The 16,729-nt window shown below is 44.5% G+C and overlaps 1 protein-coding gene across 4 annotated transcripts in view; it reads right to left on the bottom strand.

The window, feature by feature from the left end:
* Positions 1 to 16,729, bottom strand: part of mid1 (midline 1) — a 290,576-nt gene that overhangs the window by 22,419 nt on the left and 251,428 nt on the right. For all 4 annotated transcript variants that reach the window (XM_033032775.1, XM_033032776.1, XM_033032774.1 and 1 more), the window contains exons 6-8: positions 12,342 to 12,469; positions 8,582 to 8,725; positions 6,406 to 6,567 (exon numbers count right to left, since the gene is read on the bottom strand). In XM_033032775.1, the coding sequence (XP_032888666.1) occupies positions 6,406 to 6,567; positions 8,582 to 8,725; positions 12,342 to 12,469 (434 nt within the window). The remainder of the gene's footprint in view (positions 1 to 6,405; positions 6,568 to 8,581; positions 8,726 to 12,341; positions 12,470 to 16,729) is intronic.

The raw sequence follows: 16,729 nt of genomic DNA, 5'->3' as shown, positions 1-16,729 counted from the left end.
CCCAAAACTGCGGAGGTTGGACTTGTGGATGGAGAGGAGACCGGCTGATGTGGATCTGAGGGACCGTGAGGGTTGGTAGGGGGAGAGGAGGTCAGTGAGATATGGGGGGGCCAGATGGTGGAGGGCTTTGTAGGTGAGGATCAGGATTTTGTAGTTGATCCGGTGGGAGATGGGAAGACAGTGAAGTTGTTTGAGGACTGGAGTGATGTGATGCCAGGATTTGATGTGGGTGATGAGTTGGGCGGCTGCGTTCTGGACCATTTGGAGTCGGTTGATGTAGCTGATGCCAAGGAGAAGTGAGTTGCAGTAGTCCAGTCAGGAGGAGATGAAGGCATGGATGAGTCTTTCAGCAGCGGGAGGTGTGAGAGAGGGTCTGAGTTTGGCGATGTTGCGGAGATGAAAGAAGGAGGTTTTAATGACATGGCGGATGTGAGGCTCAAGGGAGAGGGTGGAATCAAAGATCACGCCAAGGTTGCGAGCCTGGGGAGATGGGGAGACAGTGGTGCCGTCGATGGTGAGAGTGGGATTATTGATTTTGCTGAGTGTGGCTTTGGAGCGTATGAGGAGGAATTCTGTCTTATCGCTGTTGAGTTTGAGGAAATTATGTTACATCCAGGTTTTTATAGCTGACAAACAGGAGTTGATATGGGAGAGGGGGGGATTGTGGGGGGATTTGGTGCCGAGGTAGATCTGGGTGTCATCAGCGTAACAGTGGAAGTCCAGGTTGAAGTGGCGGAGTATCTGACCAAGGGAGAGGATGTAGATGATGAAGAGGAGGGGGCCGAGTACGGAGCCTTGGGGAACGCCTTGAGTGACTGTGGCTGTAGCAGAGGTGTGGTTGTGGAGAGAGATGAAGTGAGATCTGTTGGAAAGGTAGGAACGGAGCCAGCTGAGTGCAGAGCCTTCAATGCCGAGGTCTTTGAGTCTGGTGAGCAGGATGTTATGGTTCACTGTATCGAAGGCTGCGCTCAGGTCGAGGAGGATGAGGATGTTGAGGGAACCAGTGTCAGCAGAGGTGAGGAGGTCGTTGAGGACTTTGAGGAGAGCAGTTTCTGTGCTATGTAGGGGGCGAAAGCCAGATTGGAGGGGTTCAAGTAGGTTATACGCAAGGAGGTGGGAATGAAGTTGCGACGCAACGATACGCTCCAGGGTTTTTGAAAGAAAGGGGAGGTTTGAGATTGGGCGATAGTTAATGAGAGAGGAGGGATCAAGACCAGGTTTCTTTAAGATTGATGTAACAGCAGCAGTTTTGAAAGCGGAGGGGACAATTCCTTGGGACAATGAGGAGTTGAAGAGATTAGTGAGGTAGGGGCAGAGAACGGGGAGGCAGGACTTCAACAGGGGAGTGGGGAGAGGGTCGAGGGAGCAGGTAGTGGGTTTGGAAGAGCTGATGAGTTTGGAGATTTCAATAGGGGTGACCAGGTCAAACTGGGAGAGGAAGCAGTGTGGAGGAGGGGTAAGGAGGTCAGTGGAGATGTTGAAAGGAGGGGCCTTGGTAGGTGGTGGAGTAGATGCTGGGGAGTCGGGTACAGGGGATAAAGATTGATAGATGGTGCTGATTTTATCAGCGAAAAAGTGGAGGAATGAGTTGCAGAGATCCGGAGTAGAGGTAGGGAGAGTGTTTGCTCGAGGCTTGAGGAGGTTGCCCACTGTGGAGAAGAGGGTTCTGTGGTTTAGGCAGGGATCGGTGAATATGGAGGAGAGGTAGGCAGATTTTGCAGCAATGAGGGCATCTTTGTAGTCAGTGAGGTGGAGTTTGTAAGCTTCAAGGTGGACTGTGAGAGATGGTTTCTTTGTGAGTCGTTCAAGTCGGCGACCAGTCTGTTTCAGTTTACGAAGTGCAGGTGTGTACCAGGGTGAAGATGTGTTGAAAGTTACGGTTCTTGTTTTGAGGGGGGCCATAGTGTTAAGGGAGGTAGACAAGGTGGAGTTGAGATGGTTTGTGAGATCATCAGGTGAGATGGGGGTTGAGTCCAGGGGGAGAGTGGTGGAGAGCAGGTCAGAGAGATGGTGGGCATCAATGGATTTTAGATTACTCGGAGGAAGCGGGGGCGAGGTGTCGGAGAAGGGATGGTGAACCGTATAAGCTTATGATCAGAGAGGGGGAAGAGGCAAGGATGGAGGTCGAGTACCGGTTGATTTGTGGAGCAGACCAGGTCAAGGATGTGACCTTTGTCATGGGTGGGAAAGGTGACGTGCTGAGTGAGAGAGAAGTTGTCAAGTAAAAAGGCGAATTCAGATGCGAGCTTGCAGGTGGGTGAGTCCATGTGAATATTTAAGTCACCAAGTAGCAGCAGACGTGGGGAGAGGGATGAGGCAAGTGTGAGGAGTTCAGTGAAGTCAGATAGGAAAGAGGGGTTTGGTTTAGGTGGCCGGTAAATGAGGATGACTGTCATGGAGGAAAGGGCTTTGAAGGCGAGGAATTCAAATGATGCTACTGGGGGGAAGGTGAGTTCAGTGATACGAAAATTCTGGTTGAAAATAACAGGGAGGCCACCTCCATGGCGGGAGGGGCGGGGCTTGGAAATGTAATTAAATCCAGGTGGGGATGTTTGATTGAGGGAGAAGAAGACATTGGGTCGTTGCCAGGTCTCAGTGAGCAGAAGGAAGCCCAGAGTGTTGTCAAGGATTAGTTCATGGAGGGCAAGGGCTTTGTTGTTGAGCGACCTGGTGTTGAGGAGGGCAAAGTTGGCATCATTGGGATGACTGTAGGGCTCTGAAAACTTTGTTTCCCAGGGCTGGGGTGAGTGTGAAAGGAGTGGTTTCAGGGCAGATCTGCCCAATCAGCAATGTTTTGAGCCGCTGCTTTTTATACAGTTTAAGTCGCGACGGTGGGACGGCTGCTCTGACGGACATACTGGGTGTGTAGAGAGACACACACTGCTACCCTTCTGGTCTACGGACCTTGTTGTCGGGGGGAAAAAATAATGTTAATGTTCAATTTACCTAATCTTTTAACCAATGTTTTGATGAGAGTTAAATTAAGGGAATAAAAACAATCTTACTAGACACAAAAAGCTGGAGTAACTCAGCCAAGCCAGCAGCATCTCTGGCGAGAAGGGTCAAACCGTTTTTTCAGTCTGAGGAAGGGACTCAACCAGAAATGTCACCTATTCCTTCTCTCCGGAAATGCTGCATGTCCCGCTGAGTTACTCCAGCATTTTGTGTCTATCTTCGGGGTAAACCAGCATCTGCAGTTCCTTCCGACACAAAACAGCCTATGCCTTTCGATGATTGATGCCAGACCTTGAACAAATGCAGTTCAAATGGACTTTTGAATGCAATTTTGGAAGGATTGTTTCATGAAACAAACTGCTCTAAAGGTTTGAAGGAAGGAATTGCAGATATTAATTTAAACCAAAGATAGACACAAAATGATGGACTAACTCAGCTGGTCAGGCAGCATCTCTGGAGAAAAGAAATAGGTGATGGTTTGGGTCGAGATTGTTCTTCAGGCTGGGTCTTTTTATAGTGAAAAAAAAACTGCATGACATCATTTTTACCATGTGATGATTTTTCCACACATCGGTCGTCATTGTTGGCTCAAGAGTAACTCGGGAGAGGAACTTTGTAACTCGGGAGAGGAACTTGGTACATCGCAGAAATGCGAAGTAAACGGCAAACTTAGACATACACGTGGGAACTCGTTTAAACTCGTGAACATAAACTTGGAATCTCGTAGACAACCACGAGTTTGATTTTTTCTTTCACTCGGGATCACTCGTGGGTTGACTCGCACCGTGAGACAGGGCCATTAACAAGATGTAGGTGAGGATGGAGTGCCTGCTCCATTCTTTTATAGGTTACAAAACTTTTCTTGTCTTTCGGACTCGTGTGATTGTAAGGCATACATATTGCATAGAAGGTGTGTGAAGCCATGGATAATTTAAATAAGCACTCCAAGTCCCTGTGACTTCTTTACCATCTGTTGCAGCTGAAGCCTGGGCTGGACAGTGCTGCTGGTTCGTTGCTTTGCTAGACTAGCGGACAGCTGAATCCTGTTGGAACTGAGGGGGAGCCCAACCATTCCAATATAAAGGTAGACATAGAACATTAAACAGAAGAGCATAGGAACATGTCCTTGGGCCCACCATGTCTGTGATGACCAGGATGCTAATTTAAACTAATCCCATCCGCCTGCACATGGTCCATATCCCTCAATCCTTTTCCTGTTTTTGTACTTGTTTACAGACCTAGAGAGTCATTTAGTCACACAGCATGGATACAGGTTCTTGGCCTAACTAGCCCCAAGCCAACCGGGTATTATAACAGAGCCAGTCCCATTTGCCTTTATTTAGGCTATATCCATCTAAACCATTCCCCCGTGTACTTGCCTAATTGACTTTTAAATGTTGCCATTGTACCTGTCCCACAGCATCTGGCAGCTTGTTTCATATACGCACCACCCTCTGCCTGAAGAAATTACCCTTCAGGCCTGTTTTAAATCTCTCACCTTAAATCTTTGTCTTCTAGTTTAAGACTCATTTAACCTGGGGAAAAGACTGTAACCTTCTACCTTATCTATGCCTCTCATGATGGTTATACCTCTATAAGGTCACCCTTCAGCCTTCTGCACTCCAGGGAATAAAGACCCAGCCTATCCAGCCTCTCGTTAGTCCCAGAGTCCTGCTAACATTGTGATGAATCTTTTCCAACTTATTGACTTCCTTTCCACAGCAAGGTGATCAAAACCACACAAACGCGGTCTCACCAATGTCTTACATAGCAAGTAGCACAACATCCCTACTCCTGCACTGAATACCCTTCCGATTAATGCAACCATGCCAAATCTACCCTATCTATCTGTGTCATCACTTTCAGGAAACTGTGTACCTGTACCCCTTGGCTTCTCTGCTCTACAACAAACTGCTGGGTTCTACTATTTACTGTGTAAGTCCTGCCTTGGTTTGATCTACCAAAATGCATCACCTCGCATTAATCAGAGTTAAATTCCATCTGCCATTCTTTGGCCTATGTCTTCGGTTGATCCAGATCCTTTTGTAAACGTATGTAGCCTTCCTTACCGTCCATTATACCAAAGATACTGTTATCATCTGAAAATTTACTAACCATGTGAATTGCATTGTCATCAAAACAGTTAATATAGATAACAAACAACAGTGAACCCTAGTCACTGACCTCCAGTCAGAAAACAACCTCCACTACTGCCAAATGACTTTTTGCACCAAGCCAATTTTGTATCCAGTTGGCTAGTTCACTCTGAATCCAATGTGGCCTGACTCTCCAGACCAACTTATTATGCAAGATCTTCTCAAAGGCAGTGCTAGAGTTTATATATGCAGCCCTTGTCATATCTTCTGGTGACTTGTCCAAAAATCTATTGAATGAGTGAGAAAGATTTGACATACACAAAGTGGGGCAGGCTATCCCTAATCAATCCTTACCTATGCAAATGCTGGTAGATCCTGTCTCTCAAATCCTTTCCAGTAACTTACCCAACACTGAAGTCACGGCCACCGGCCTGTACATCACTGGCTTGTCCTTTCAGACAGGGATTGGAGATGATGAAGGGGGGGGAAGGATCAGGGTGACTGGGAGGGGGATGGGAGATGGTGGGAGAAATGGGCATGGGTGTGCAGAGGGTGGACGGGAAAGAAAGGGGGAGTTGGGGGGTGTTTTACTTTAAAAAGAAAAAAAATCCCTGTTCATACCATTGGGTTATAGGCTATGCAAGTGGAATATGAGGTACTATTCTTCCAGTTTGCATGTTGCCTCACTCTGGCAATGGAGGAGTCCAAGGACTGAAAGATCGGTATGTTTTTTTTTAGTCTGGTTTTGTTGTTAGCTTTTAATGGAACAATGGATCAAAGTTCAGACTTTAGATTACTATAACAGGGGTTACCATTCTGGGGATTGATGTGTCTTGTATTGGAGAAATGCAGACCCAATGCAAGTGTTCTACCAGAATCCCAGCAAAAATATCATCTCAAGAGAATTCTGTCACTGCAAGACGTTCCAAAACCAACACAACATACTGCTTTCACAATCTGTTATAGTGTTTTATGTCCCACAGCACATACATCTTCCATAGCTACAACAATGTTTGCTCTCTCTCTCTCTCTCCCTTTCCCTCTCCCTCTCCCTCTCCCTCTCCCTCTCCCTCTCTCTCGTCTGTCTTCATTTATCTCCTTCTATTTGCACCTCCTCAAGGCAGATTAGTTGCAATTATTAAGACCTCCACGTGTCATGCATTTCCCCTTGATTTCCATCCTCTCACAGACTTTGGTTCTCATCACTCCCTCCCAACTTCTCTGCAACTTAAAACATATCTGAGTTCTGATGCTTCCTAGTGCAGATGAAAGGCCAGTGGCATAACATTTTACCTCTGTTTCTCACCCCACAGCCACTGCCTGAAATGATGAAGGTTCTGTTTTTACAACTTACTGTTTGTCTTTAGCCTGGCCGGTTCACTGTTCTGGCTGCCAGCTTGGTTAATGGCCTTGACCACAAAGACATACTTGGTGCCGCTCTGTAGGCCGTGCACGGTGTAATGGTTCTGCTTGATGTTCGGAACAATCATCCAGCTGTCTGCCGAGCTACACAAACCTGCAAAGACCACAAGTGTGGAGTCAGCCCAAGGGATTCTGTGAAACTTCTGCATTCATATCAAAAATAATCTAAACTGTCACTTATTGTGATGGTGATGATACTTTATTGTCACATGTACCCGAGTACAGTGAAATGCTTTGTTTTGCATACAACCCGTTAAATTCATGTGGCAGTCCTCTCCTAGGCATTACACCATCGTTGTCATGTTTTATTTTATAGTTTAGAAATACAATACAGTGTGGAAACAAGCCCTTCGGCCCACCATGATCCCCGCACATTAACACCATCCTACACACACTAGGGACAATTTACACTTATACCAAGCCAATTAACCTACATAACTGTACATCTTTATGTAACCGAAGATCTCGGAGAAAACTCACACAGTCACGGGGAGGAAATACAAACTCCCTACAGACAGCACCCGTGGTCGTGATCGAACCTGGGTCTCTGGCGATACAAGCGCTGTAAGGCAGCAACTCTACTGCTGTGCAACCCTGCCGCCTGTTTTGGCGCCGACAAGGTTACAAAATACATGTACTACAACACGTGCGGCAGCCAGCTGAAGCGCTCATGAGATTGACATGTTCAATAGATTTTTCACATCGTGGCTTTTGTGATATTTTTCTTGCACTACCTGTTATATTTGTGTAATGGCTTGGTCATCTTCATGTATAGTATGATCGATGTAAATTCCTATACAAGCATATCTCCAAACAACTGAACATTAGATCCTGGCACGTCAACTTCAATGCAAAGATCCACTAACCACAAATCTGCCTCCCTCTCCCATTTGTAAAAAGATTATTTCCGCCGACTGAATGATTCTTGATAATCAAGCAGTCCTTCTTTTATCATACAATTACTACCCTTCTAATTTTTCTCCAAAGATTCCAGAGGGAAATTGATCCTTGATACAGAAAGTCTCCTGGACAATCTTAGAGGGTGGGTGATACTACTGGGGACTTAAAACAACCTTTAACTTGATCTACGACAACGCAGAAGGAGGCCATTGAAGTCACATGGTCCATCAGGTCCACGATGCTTCCGATTCAAGCAATTTGAGTATAGGAGCAGGGAGGTTCTACTGCAGTTGTACAGGGTCTTGGTGAGACCGCACCTGGAGTATTGCGTACAGTTTTGGTCTCCTAATCTGAGAAAATGCATTCTTGCCATAGAGGGAGTACAGAGAAGGTTCACCAGACTGATTCCTGGGATGTCAGGACTTTCATATGAAGAAAGACTGGATAGACTCGGCTTGTACTCGCTAGAATTTAGAAGATTGAGGGGGGATCTTATAGAAACTTACAAAATTCTTAAGGGGTTGGACAGGCTAGATGCAGGAAGATTGTTCCAGATGTTGGGGAAGTCCAGAACAGTTTAAGGATAAGGGGGAAATCTTTTAGGACCGAGATGAGAAAAACATTTTTCACACAGAGAGTGGTGAATCTCTGGAATTCTCTGCCACAGAAGGTAGTTGAGGCCAGTTCATTGGCTATATTTAAGAGGGAGTTAGATGTGGGCCTTGTGGCTAAAGGGATCAGGGGGTATGGAGAGAAGGCAGGTACAGGATACTGAGTTGGATGATCAGCCATGATCATATTGAATGGCGGTGCAGGCTCGAAGGGCCGAATGGCCTACTCCTGCACCTAATTTCTATGTTTCTATGTTTCTAATCCCATCCCCCCCCTCCTGATTTCCCATGGTCCACCAAGTTATTCTCTCTCACACATGCCCAGCAACCCCCCATATTGTTTATGCTACCTACTTACACCTGGACAATTTACAGTGGCCAATTAATCCACCAAACTGTCTCTGGGATGTGGCAAGAAGCACATCTTCTTCTCCATCACATCGAGAAAGTACAAGCTCCCAACAGACAGCGGCAGGGTTCAGGGTCAAACTCACAACAGCAGTAACCATCGTGCCACCCTATACTTGCTAGGCACAACCATGACTGGTTTTCTCTTGATCTCTGAAATAATAGTTACTAATGCAACTATGGACTTACTAACTATGTTGGCGAGTCCAGTGAAAATGGTGTATTGCAACTCGTAGGACACCACGCTGAATTCATCATCCGAGGTCCAGTGAACCGTGATGGTGTCGTGTGATGCGGTGCACAGCTCCTCTCGAATTGCTGGCGGATTTGGTGCTGGAAAGACAAAAGTTGATAAATGCTTAACTAGTCGATTGGTGTTGAAATACCATTACTGTCCTCAGCCTCTGAGATAACTCAAAGCATAAATTGTTTTAAGCAGCAAGTAAATATGAAAACGGGGGTGATTCTAAATAAATTGGCTTTCCCTAATCTTTCAATATTAATGATAATTCATCATCACTAATGACTGAAAAATCTAAACACTTCACAATATCATTCAGTATATTGTTGGCCCTTGAATGCAGCAGTTTATGTTTTACGAGTGGTTATTTAATGCTGAGCGTGCACATTTGCATTCAGTCTCTAATAACCTCAATGGCGCAAGTCATCAATGCAGACTTAATGGGAAGGGGATTGGTGTAAGCGACACCGATACTGGCTGCACAACCATAAAGCAGGGAGCTACCAATGCCCGACAGCATTTGATGCTGGTGTTAAAACTGTGAGGTAAATAATCTGGCTGATTGCAATGGAGGCTAGAGGATCCAGTATTTAGCAACACCACTCCACCTGTGCTATTGAAAAGGATTCTCGGGCAAGATAATAGTTGATTTCTATATTGTTCAGTGCAAGTACATATTCTGAAATCTCTCAGCGAGTCTTGTGCTGGGTGAGGGAAGTTTTTCTTGGCCTTTCCCGTAACTAGTAGGACACAGAACTACAGTAGGTGTTTTATCTACCATTCCCTTTGGGAAACATTCTGGTAGTGAGAATGACCAAAGGGGACAGAGAGCAGGATAAGCAGTTGGTAGCAGGGGATGGGGGATGGGGATGGGGGGGGGGGGGGGGGATGGGGGGGGGGGGGGGGGGGGGGCGGCTAGCAGGAAGACACGCAGGATTGTCAGCAAAGAATGACGCTTGAAGTATCCACTCTTCAGGAAGGATGTGGTGACCGAGCTGTGCTGTATGCTCCAGCCAGGATTATCCAGAGCAGGGTGGGTACTACCTCCTCAGAGACTGATGCTTTACAGTGGCAATAAACTTCCAGGTACCAGGTATCTTCCATGTTGGGGCTGAAAAAAACCCCAGAGTGATTTGCAGCTTGCTGTGCACTTCGGTGAAAGGCAATTCTATATTAGAGAACAAATTTAAAAGGAACCTGTGGGGCAGCTTTTTCACACAAAACGTATTGGGTATATGGAACGAGCTGCCAGGCAGGTAGTCTAACAACATTGGACAGGTCCATGGATAAAAAATGGTTAGATTGATATGAGACAAATGTGGGCAGATGGGGCTAGTGTAGATGGTGTATCTTGGTTGGCATTTGCGTTGGGCCGAAGGACCTGTTTCCATGCAGTATGACTATGACTGTGTCATTCTCCAGTGCCAGAGAGCAGTAAGCAGAACAAGATTCTGTGCATGGAAATTAGCAAACTTCCCCATCAACCTGGAGGGGCAGTATGGCCAGAAGTGGCTACTCCTTCCCTTAATACCCAGCCGGTGTGTGATAAAACACATCACCCAGGTCAGAGCCTGGTGTCCAGGCAGCAGTGCTGATGGCAGTCCACTCTATTGCTGCAATTGAGTCTTCATGACTGACAGGAAGGCTTCTGGAAAGACAAGGGTTATAAACTGCAGTGCCATGCATGAGTGCACATAACACATGATGCACATGCGATCTGTTTGAGGAGACCATTGGTGTCTTCACAAACTGAGTCCACTGCTTGGTTTTAAGGAAAGCAAAAATATAGTTGAAAGATTGGTAATGAGCAAGCAACATGAATATTTCATGATGCCAGGACCTGGTCATTTAGCAATGGGATAATCCCACAGTGTAATATCCACAATGGTTGTCAGGAGCTTTCACGTTTAGCTCCCATACACCTGCAGAATTAAATAGTCAATCCTTTCACCACTGATGCACAAAGGCTGCCCCACAGTGAAGGAAGAAAGTGCATAAAAACAACAGGACCTTCAAGCATCCTCCCAAGTCACACATCATCGTGACAGGCAGATCATTTTCCTTGGACCAAACTCCAGGAATGTGATTATCTAGCAGCATTGTGGGAACGCCTTCACCTCACAGATCCTACTTCTCTACTTGCCAAATATAAAAATAACAAAAGGAATCTGAATTATATGTCCTTATCTTCTTATCCACACGTTAACACTGCTTCAAGTGATAGCTTGACTTGATAATGACTCATGACTCTCCATGTGAAAGTGTGCGATTTTTTTGATAGCCTTAAGCCGGTTAACTGGAGCTAAATCCAGTTGCCAAGAGCATAAACCAAATTACAAAGCTCCTCAAGATGCTTAACAGCTTAAGAAGATGCTTAATATTCCTGACCAGAGACAGGTGTAAGGGGTAGGAGACAAGCCACACCATAGTCCCTATGAATTTTCGTCAAATATGTACATAATAGTGCAACTTCATGGATGCACACCGACATCTTTATTATATAATGTTAAGCATCTGCACGTGTTCCTCCAAAAGTCAGCAAATTTAATCTATATTTCACATTTCTCTGTTCGTAAACCCATGGGAGAGCAATTGGTACCTTTTAAACAGCCATGAACAGGAATTGGACAATAGACAATAGGTGCAAGGGTAGGCCATTCGGCCCTTCGAGCCAGCACCGCCATTCAATATGACCATGGCTGATTATCCACAATTAGTACCCCGTTCCTGCCTTCTCCCCATATTTCCTGACTCCGTTATCTTTAAGAGCCCTATCTAGCTCTCTTGAAAGTATCCAGAGAACCGGCCTCCACTGCCCTCTGAGGCAGAGAATTCCACAGACTCACAACTCTCTGTGTGAAAAAGTGTTTCCTCATCTCCATTCTAAATGGCTTACCCCTTATGTGGCCCCTGGTTCTGGACTCCCCCAACATCGGGAACATGTTTTCTGCCTCTCGCGTGTCCAAACTCTTAATAATCTTATATGTTTCAATAAGGTTCCCTCTCATCCTTCTAAATTCCAGAGTATACAAGCCCAGCTGCTCCATTCTCTCAGCATATGACAGTCCCGCCATCCCAGGAATTAACCTTGTGAACTTACGCTGCACTCCCTCAATAGCAAGAATGTCCTTCCTCGAATTTGGAGACCAAAACTGCACACAATACTCCAGGTGTTGTCTCACTAGGGCCCTGTACAACTGCAGAAGGACCTCTTTGATCCTATACTCAACTCCTCTTGCTATGAAGGCCAACATGCTATTTGCTTTCTTCACTGCCTGCTGTACCTGCATGCTTACTTTCATTGACTGATGAACAAGGACCCCCCAGACCCCATTATACTTCCCCTTTTCCCAACTTGACACAATTTAGATAATAATCTGCCTTCTTGTTTTTGCTACCAAAGTGGATAACCTCACATTTATCCACATTAAACTGCATCTGCCATGCATCTGCCCACTCACCCAATTACCATTAGCTACTTGAAGCATGAATGGAAACCTGCAGGCAAATTGGTCGAGGTGAAATGAAAGGTCTCCTGGAATTAGGGTTATCAAGATCAGTGAAAGAGGAAGCAAAAAATCAGAATGATTTTCTAATTTGATTTGCTATCTGTCCTGCCGTGGGAAAATACAGTCTCCACCGATGAGAAATGAAGAGTGGATTGGGTGCTTCTAAACTCACTACTATCAGAGCAAATTCATCTCTTACCTGTGAGGTAATCAAGGTTTTCCAGCATCTTCTTCTCCCGGGAGAAGTCCAATGCAAATGTGTCAAAAGTATCGGTAAGGTTGATTTCTGGAATGAGCACTTGAGAAGATGCAGTTGCCATGGAAACTCTGCATAGCAAAATAAACCAACATATTTCTGTTAACTTGGTTAAGTTAGCTGGTTTCCCAAAGATATATTTAAAGAAAATGTACTTAATTTGTTTGGATAACCTGAGATAACACACGACTTTCTTGACTATGGGATTAATTATGTCTTGATTATGAGGCAGAGAAAGTTTTCCATTTCTACAACATCTTGCTTCATGGCGATTAAAGCCAAAGAAGTCCTCTTGAAGATTGGTCAGCATTAGAATGCAAGGAGGTTTTTGGTAAGTGTTTCATCCACAATCTAGGTAATTTTGAATCCTCGTGTGAAATATTGTTGATGCTTTTTTAAATTTTACTACACCAGCAGTCCTCAGACTAATAGCTGAAAAGAGTTAGAATTGATAATGCTTGAATGAAAGAATGTATTTTATGTTCATCCATTTCAAAAGAAAGAAAACATTTGTAAGGCTCTGAAGAATGAGGGAAAATAGGATTAATCTCAATAGACAATAGGTGGAGGAGTAGGCCATTCAGCCCTTCGAGCCAGCACCGCAGGCCCTTCTCATAGTTGAATGGATCCTTACGTATCTCAAAAGTATCTGAGTTAATCCTTATGCATGTAGGTATGGTTGGGAGATCTGTTATTTACCAGAGACAAATAATATTTGTTGTTTACATTTTATGCTGAAGAGAATCAAACTAAATTCGCCTTCAGGGTTAACTCTTGTATTACTCTTGGAAGCAGTCTTGATTATTGTTTCTATCATGCTGCCTGACTTTATGTTCCAGCAGCCCGGCTGACAGATAATAATGAGTCGGAAGTGGAGTCAGGCAACTTGCACTAAACTCAACTTGACATTAATTTGTGGCTTCTTGTGACTCCAGGCCTCTTCACATAATTACGTTGTGTTGTAACTCGCTAAAAATAAAAAAATCATGAACTCCTAATTCTCTGTGACACATCACTATCCTGAAAGCGCACTGACAACACGCATCTTCTCATTTCTAAACATGAAACAAAGTGAGGGTAGGTTCAACAGTTCATCGTTAAAACTCTGGGGTGTCTTTCTCCTGACTCAGCATGCTAATTTCCATGGAATGTGAACATTGCTGCCCATCTTTAATTGTCCCCTCAACTCAGCGTTTTTCTTGGTTGGTTTTGCAGGCAATAACGGGTGCACAGTGGGCATTACCAATAGTTGGAAGTCACCAACTTCAGTCTAGACAGCTAGATCTCCTCACCAATTGCTCAAGTGTTTCAAGACCTCCTTTCTTTGTAAACTTTTCATTCCACTAGCAACTCGTGTACAATGTGAGGAGCATGTTCTATGGTAAAGGACAGATTCATTCCATGTTGCAATGTTCAAAGCAAAGGGGACTTTGCAATGCTTGAGTTATAGACATTCCCTGCCTCTGTCCTATCTACTCTTAGTTCAGGTCATCACACCTTGGGATAGATCAACTGCCTTTGGAAAGTGTCCAGAGTTTATGCTTTATATCCATTAGTGCATGGGATGTGGATATTACTAAAATTCATTATTCATCTCCAATTGTCTCTTGTTCTTAATGACTTGCTTTGACAATAAAAAGGGCAGCTCATAATAAAGCAGATGAATAGGTTGGAGTCACAAATAGACGAGACCAGTTGGCAGCAGGATTTTAGTGAAACTGCTGCGTTTTCACAATCCAATAGATTCAAAATCACCATCACTGGTCCCAGCATTTTAATTCCAGACCACTGCCTGCCAACGTGGGAAACAGAGAAACATAGAAAAATAGGTGGAGTAGCCCATTCGGCCCTTTGAGCCAGCACCGCCATTCAATATGATCATGGCTGATCATCTAAAATCAGTACTCCATTCCTGTTTTTTTCCCCATATCCCTTGATTCCTTTTGCCCCAAGAGCTAAATCTAATGCTTTCTCTTGAAAACCTGTTAACTTTGTTTTTTGTTTCTGACAAAACCAATTCACACCAATATACTAACCCAGTTCTATGTACTGTAATCCAGTTGACCAACATTGTGTGTGGAACCTTGTCAAAGACCCCTGAAGATCTAGGTACACAGTATCTACACCCTTTTATCCATTCTACCAGTCCCATCTTCACAAAATTCCAATACAGGAGATAGCTACTAAACATGTGTCAACAGGCACTAATAGAATAGAAGTGGTCAAACACCCTCCTCACTATAAATGGTACAATCACTTTAAATGGTACAAGCTGTAAACCCCACATGGATTTTAACTCAGGGAGTGTGCTGAGCCCAACAGTGAGAGGATCAACAAGGAAACCAGTGATGGGATTAACATTTACACATATAGAAATGCTATGGCAACATCACTGCATAGCAGGTAAAGACTGTATTAAGGTTAAGGGTAATGTGATTTTTCATAATTGCTTTGATTTCAAAAGGACATTGACAATGGTTGTTCATCTGGGGCATGAACTACTCATTGCTTTGCTGGCAGTTAAAGAGAAGCCATCATAACTTCAACCCTTTTGCGCGCCGGTGTTTTGTTTGTGTTGCTGAGAAACAATTGGCTTATTGCTCCACCTTCTACTTATGAACTGTGTTAGTTATTCTTAGAACAGGTCATTAACTTATTAACCAACCTTTGGGCATGCTCCATTGATGCTGGGTGTGGTTACTATGGATGTTCTACCTCATTTGCAGCAGATAACTGAATAAAGAACAAATCTTGGCTTTGTGCATTAGCCACCTTAAAGTAGCCTGTAATTTTTCTATGAGCAAAATTGAATGTTAAAGTCCCTTTCATAATTTTGGAACATCCCAAAGAACCTTGATGTCCAGCATTCAAATAGTGGGCTGACGGACCTGTTTCCCTGGTGGGTGACTTTATGAAGCCAAAGAAGTGGCATTTTGTATAGGAAGGAACTGCAGATGCTGGTTTAAACTGAAGAGAGACACAAAAAGCTGGAGTAACTCAGTGGGTCAGATATCATCTCTGGAGAAAAGGAATAAGTGATTTTTCATGTCGAGATCCTTCTTAAGACTGATGAAGGGTCTCGACCCGAAATATCACTAATGCCTTTTTTGCAGAGTTGCTGTCTGACTCACTGAGTTACTCCAGCTTTTTGTGTCTATCTTCGACGTGACGTTTTGCCTGAAGCACAGTCAATGTTGCAATGCTGGAAACCTATCAGCCAATGTGTGTATGGCAAGCTCTCCACAACAGCAAATTACCTTTTTTAAACAGCGAAACAGAAAACTGGAGCAGGATTAGGCCGTTTAGCACTTCAGCACTGCTTCACCATCGACCACAGTCATGCCTGATCATTCATTACAATACCCTGTTCCTGCCTTTTCCTGAAAACCCTTGATCCCTTCGACATGGATGAGTTGGGCCAAAGGGCCTGTTTCCGTGCTGCACAAGCTGTATGATTCTATGACATTAAGAGTTCTAGAATCTCCTTCTTGAATATGTTCAATGACTTTATCTTTTCTGCCTTCTGTGGTGGAGAATTCCACAGGTTCCCCATCTTCAGGAGGAAGGAATCCCCCCCTGATCTCAGTTCTACATCACTACCCCATGCCCTAAGTCTGTGACTCCTGGTTTGGAGTCTCCTGCAATTCACAACAACCTGCCTCCACCTAGTCCAACAGGGCTATATACATGAGATCCCTGGACTGGAGTTCTTCTGGACTCCAGTGAGAAGAGGCCTAACCAACCCAACCGCTCATCATGGGTCAGTCCTGCCATCCCAGGATTTAGTCTACTGGTATTGGTTAAGGGACGAATGGATGAACACCACCAACAACACATCATTAAAGCATCAGCTTGAACTAGGTTCAAAGCTCTGGAATGGGACCTGAGCCCAAAATCTGGCCCAGAGGTGAGAATGCTGCCACAGAGACGAAAGTTTCCAGCAAGTGTGTAAACCTAACCAAAAATTGGCAATGATGCCTTTCAATATCTTTTTGTTGCTCCATTTGAATGCAATCTATTGTGGTGTTCTTTGTGAAACAAGGTGTGGCTGGCAGCAAGTAGTCTGAGCATGTTTGAGCATTAATGCAAGCCCTCCCTGCCACATGGATTCATGGCACTTTAATTCTCCCTTGACTGATAATTAACAGCAGTTGGACTTCTGGGAATCAGATTACAAGGAAAAAATTCCTCTGTTTCAAAATGTGAAGGATGGCAGTGGGATTTTGGAAAATGTAACCCACTATTTCTCCAAAGCTTTTCCTTTGTCATCCAGCTGGGGCGTGGGGTGAGCTGTTGTATGAAGAGGGAGTGGGGTGGACATTTAACTTTAC

Source organism: Amblyraja radiata, chromosome 14 (genome assembly GCF_010909765.2).
Source record: "Amblyraja radiata isolate CabotCenter1 chromosome 14, sAmbRad1.1.pri, whole genome shotgun sequence".
Lineage (NCBI taxonomy): Eukaryota > Metazoa > Chordata > Chondrichthyes > Rajiformes > Rajidae > Amblyraja > Amblyraja radiata.
The sequence above is the reverse complement of the archived record's forward strand: the minus strand, read 5'-3'. Positions and strand labels throughout refer to the sequence as shown.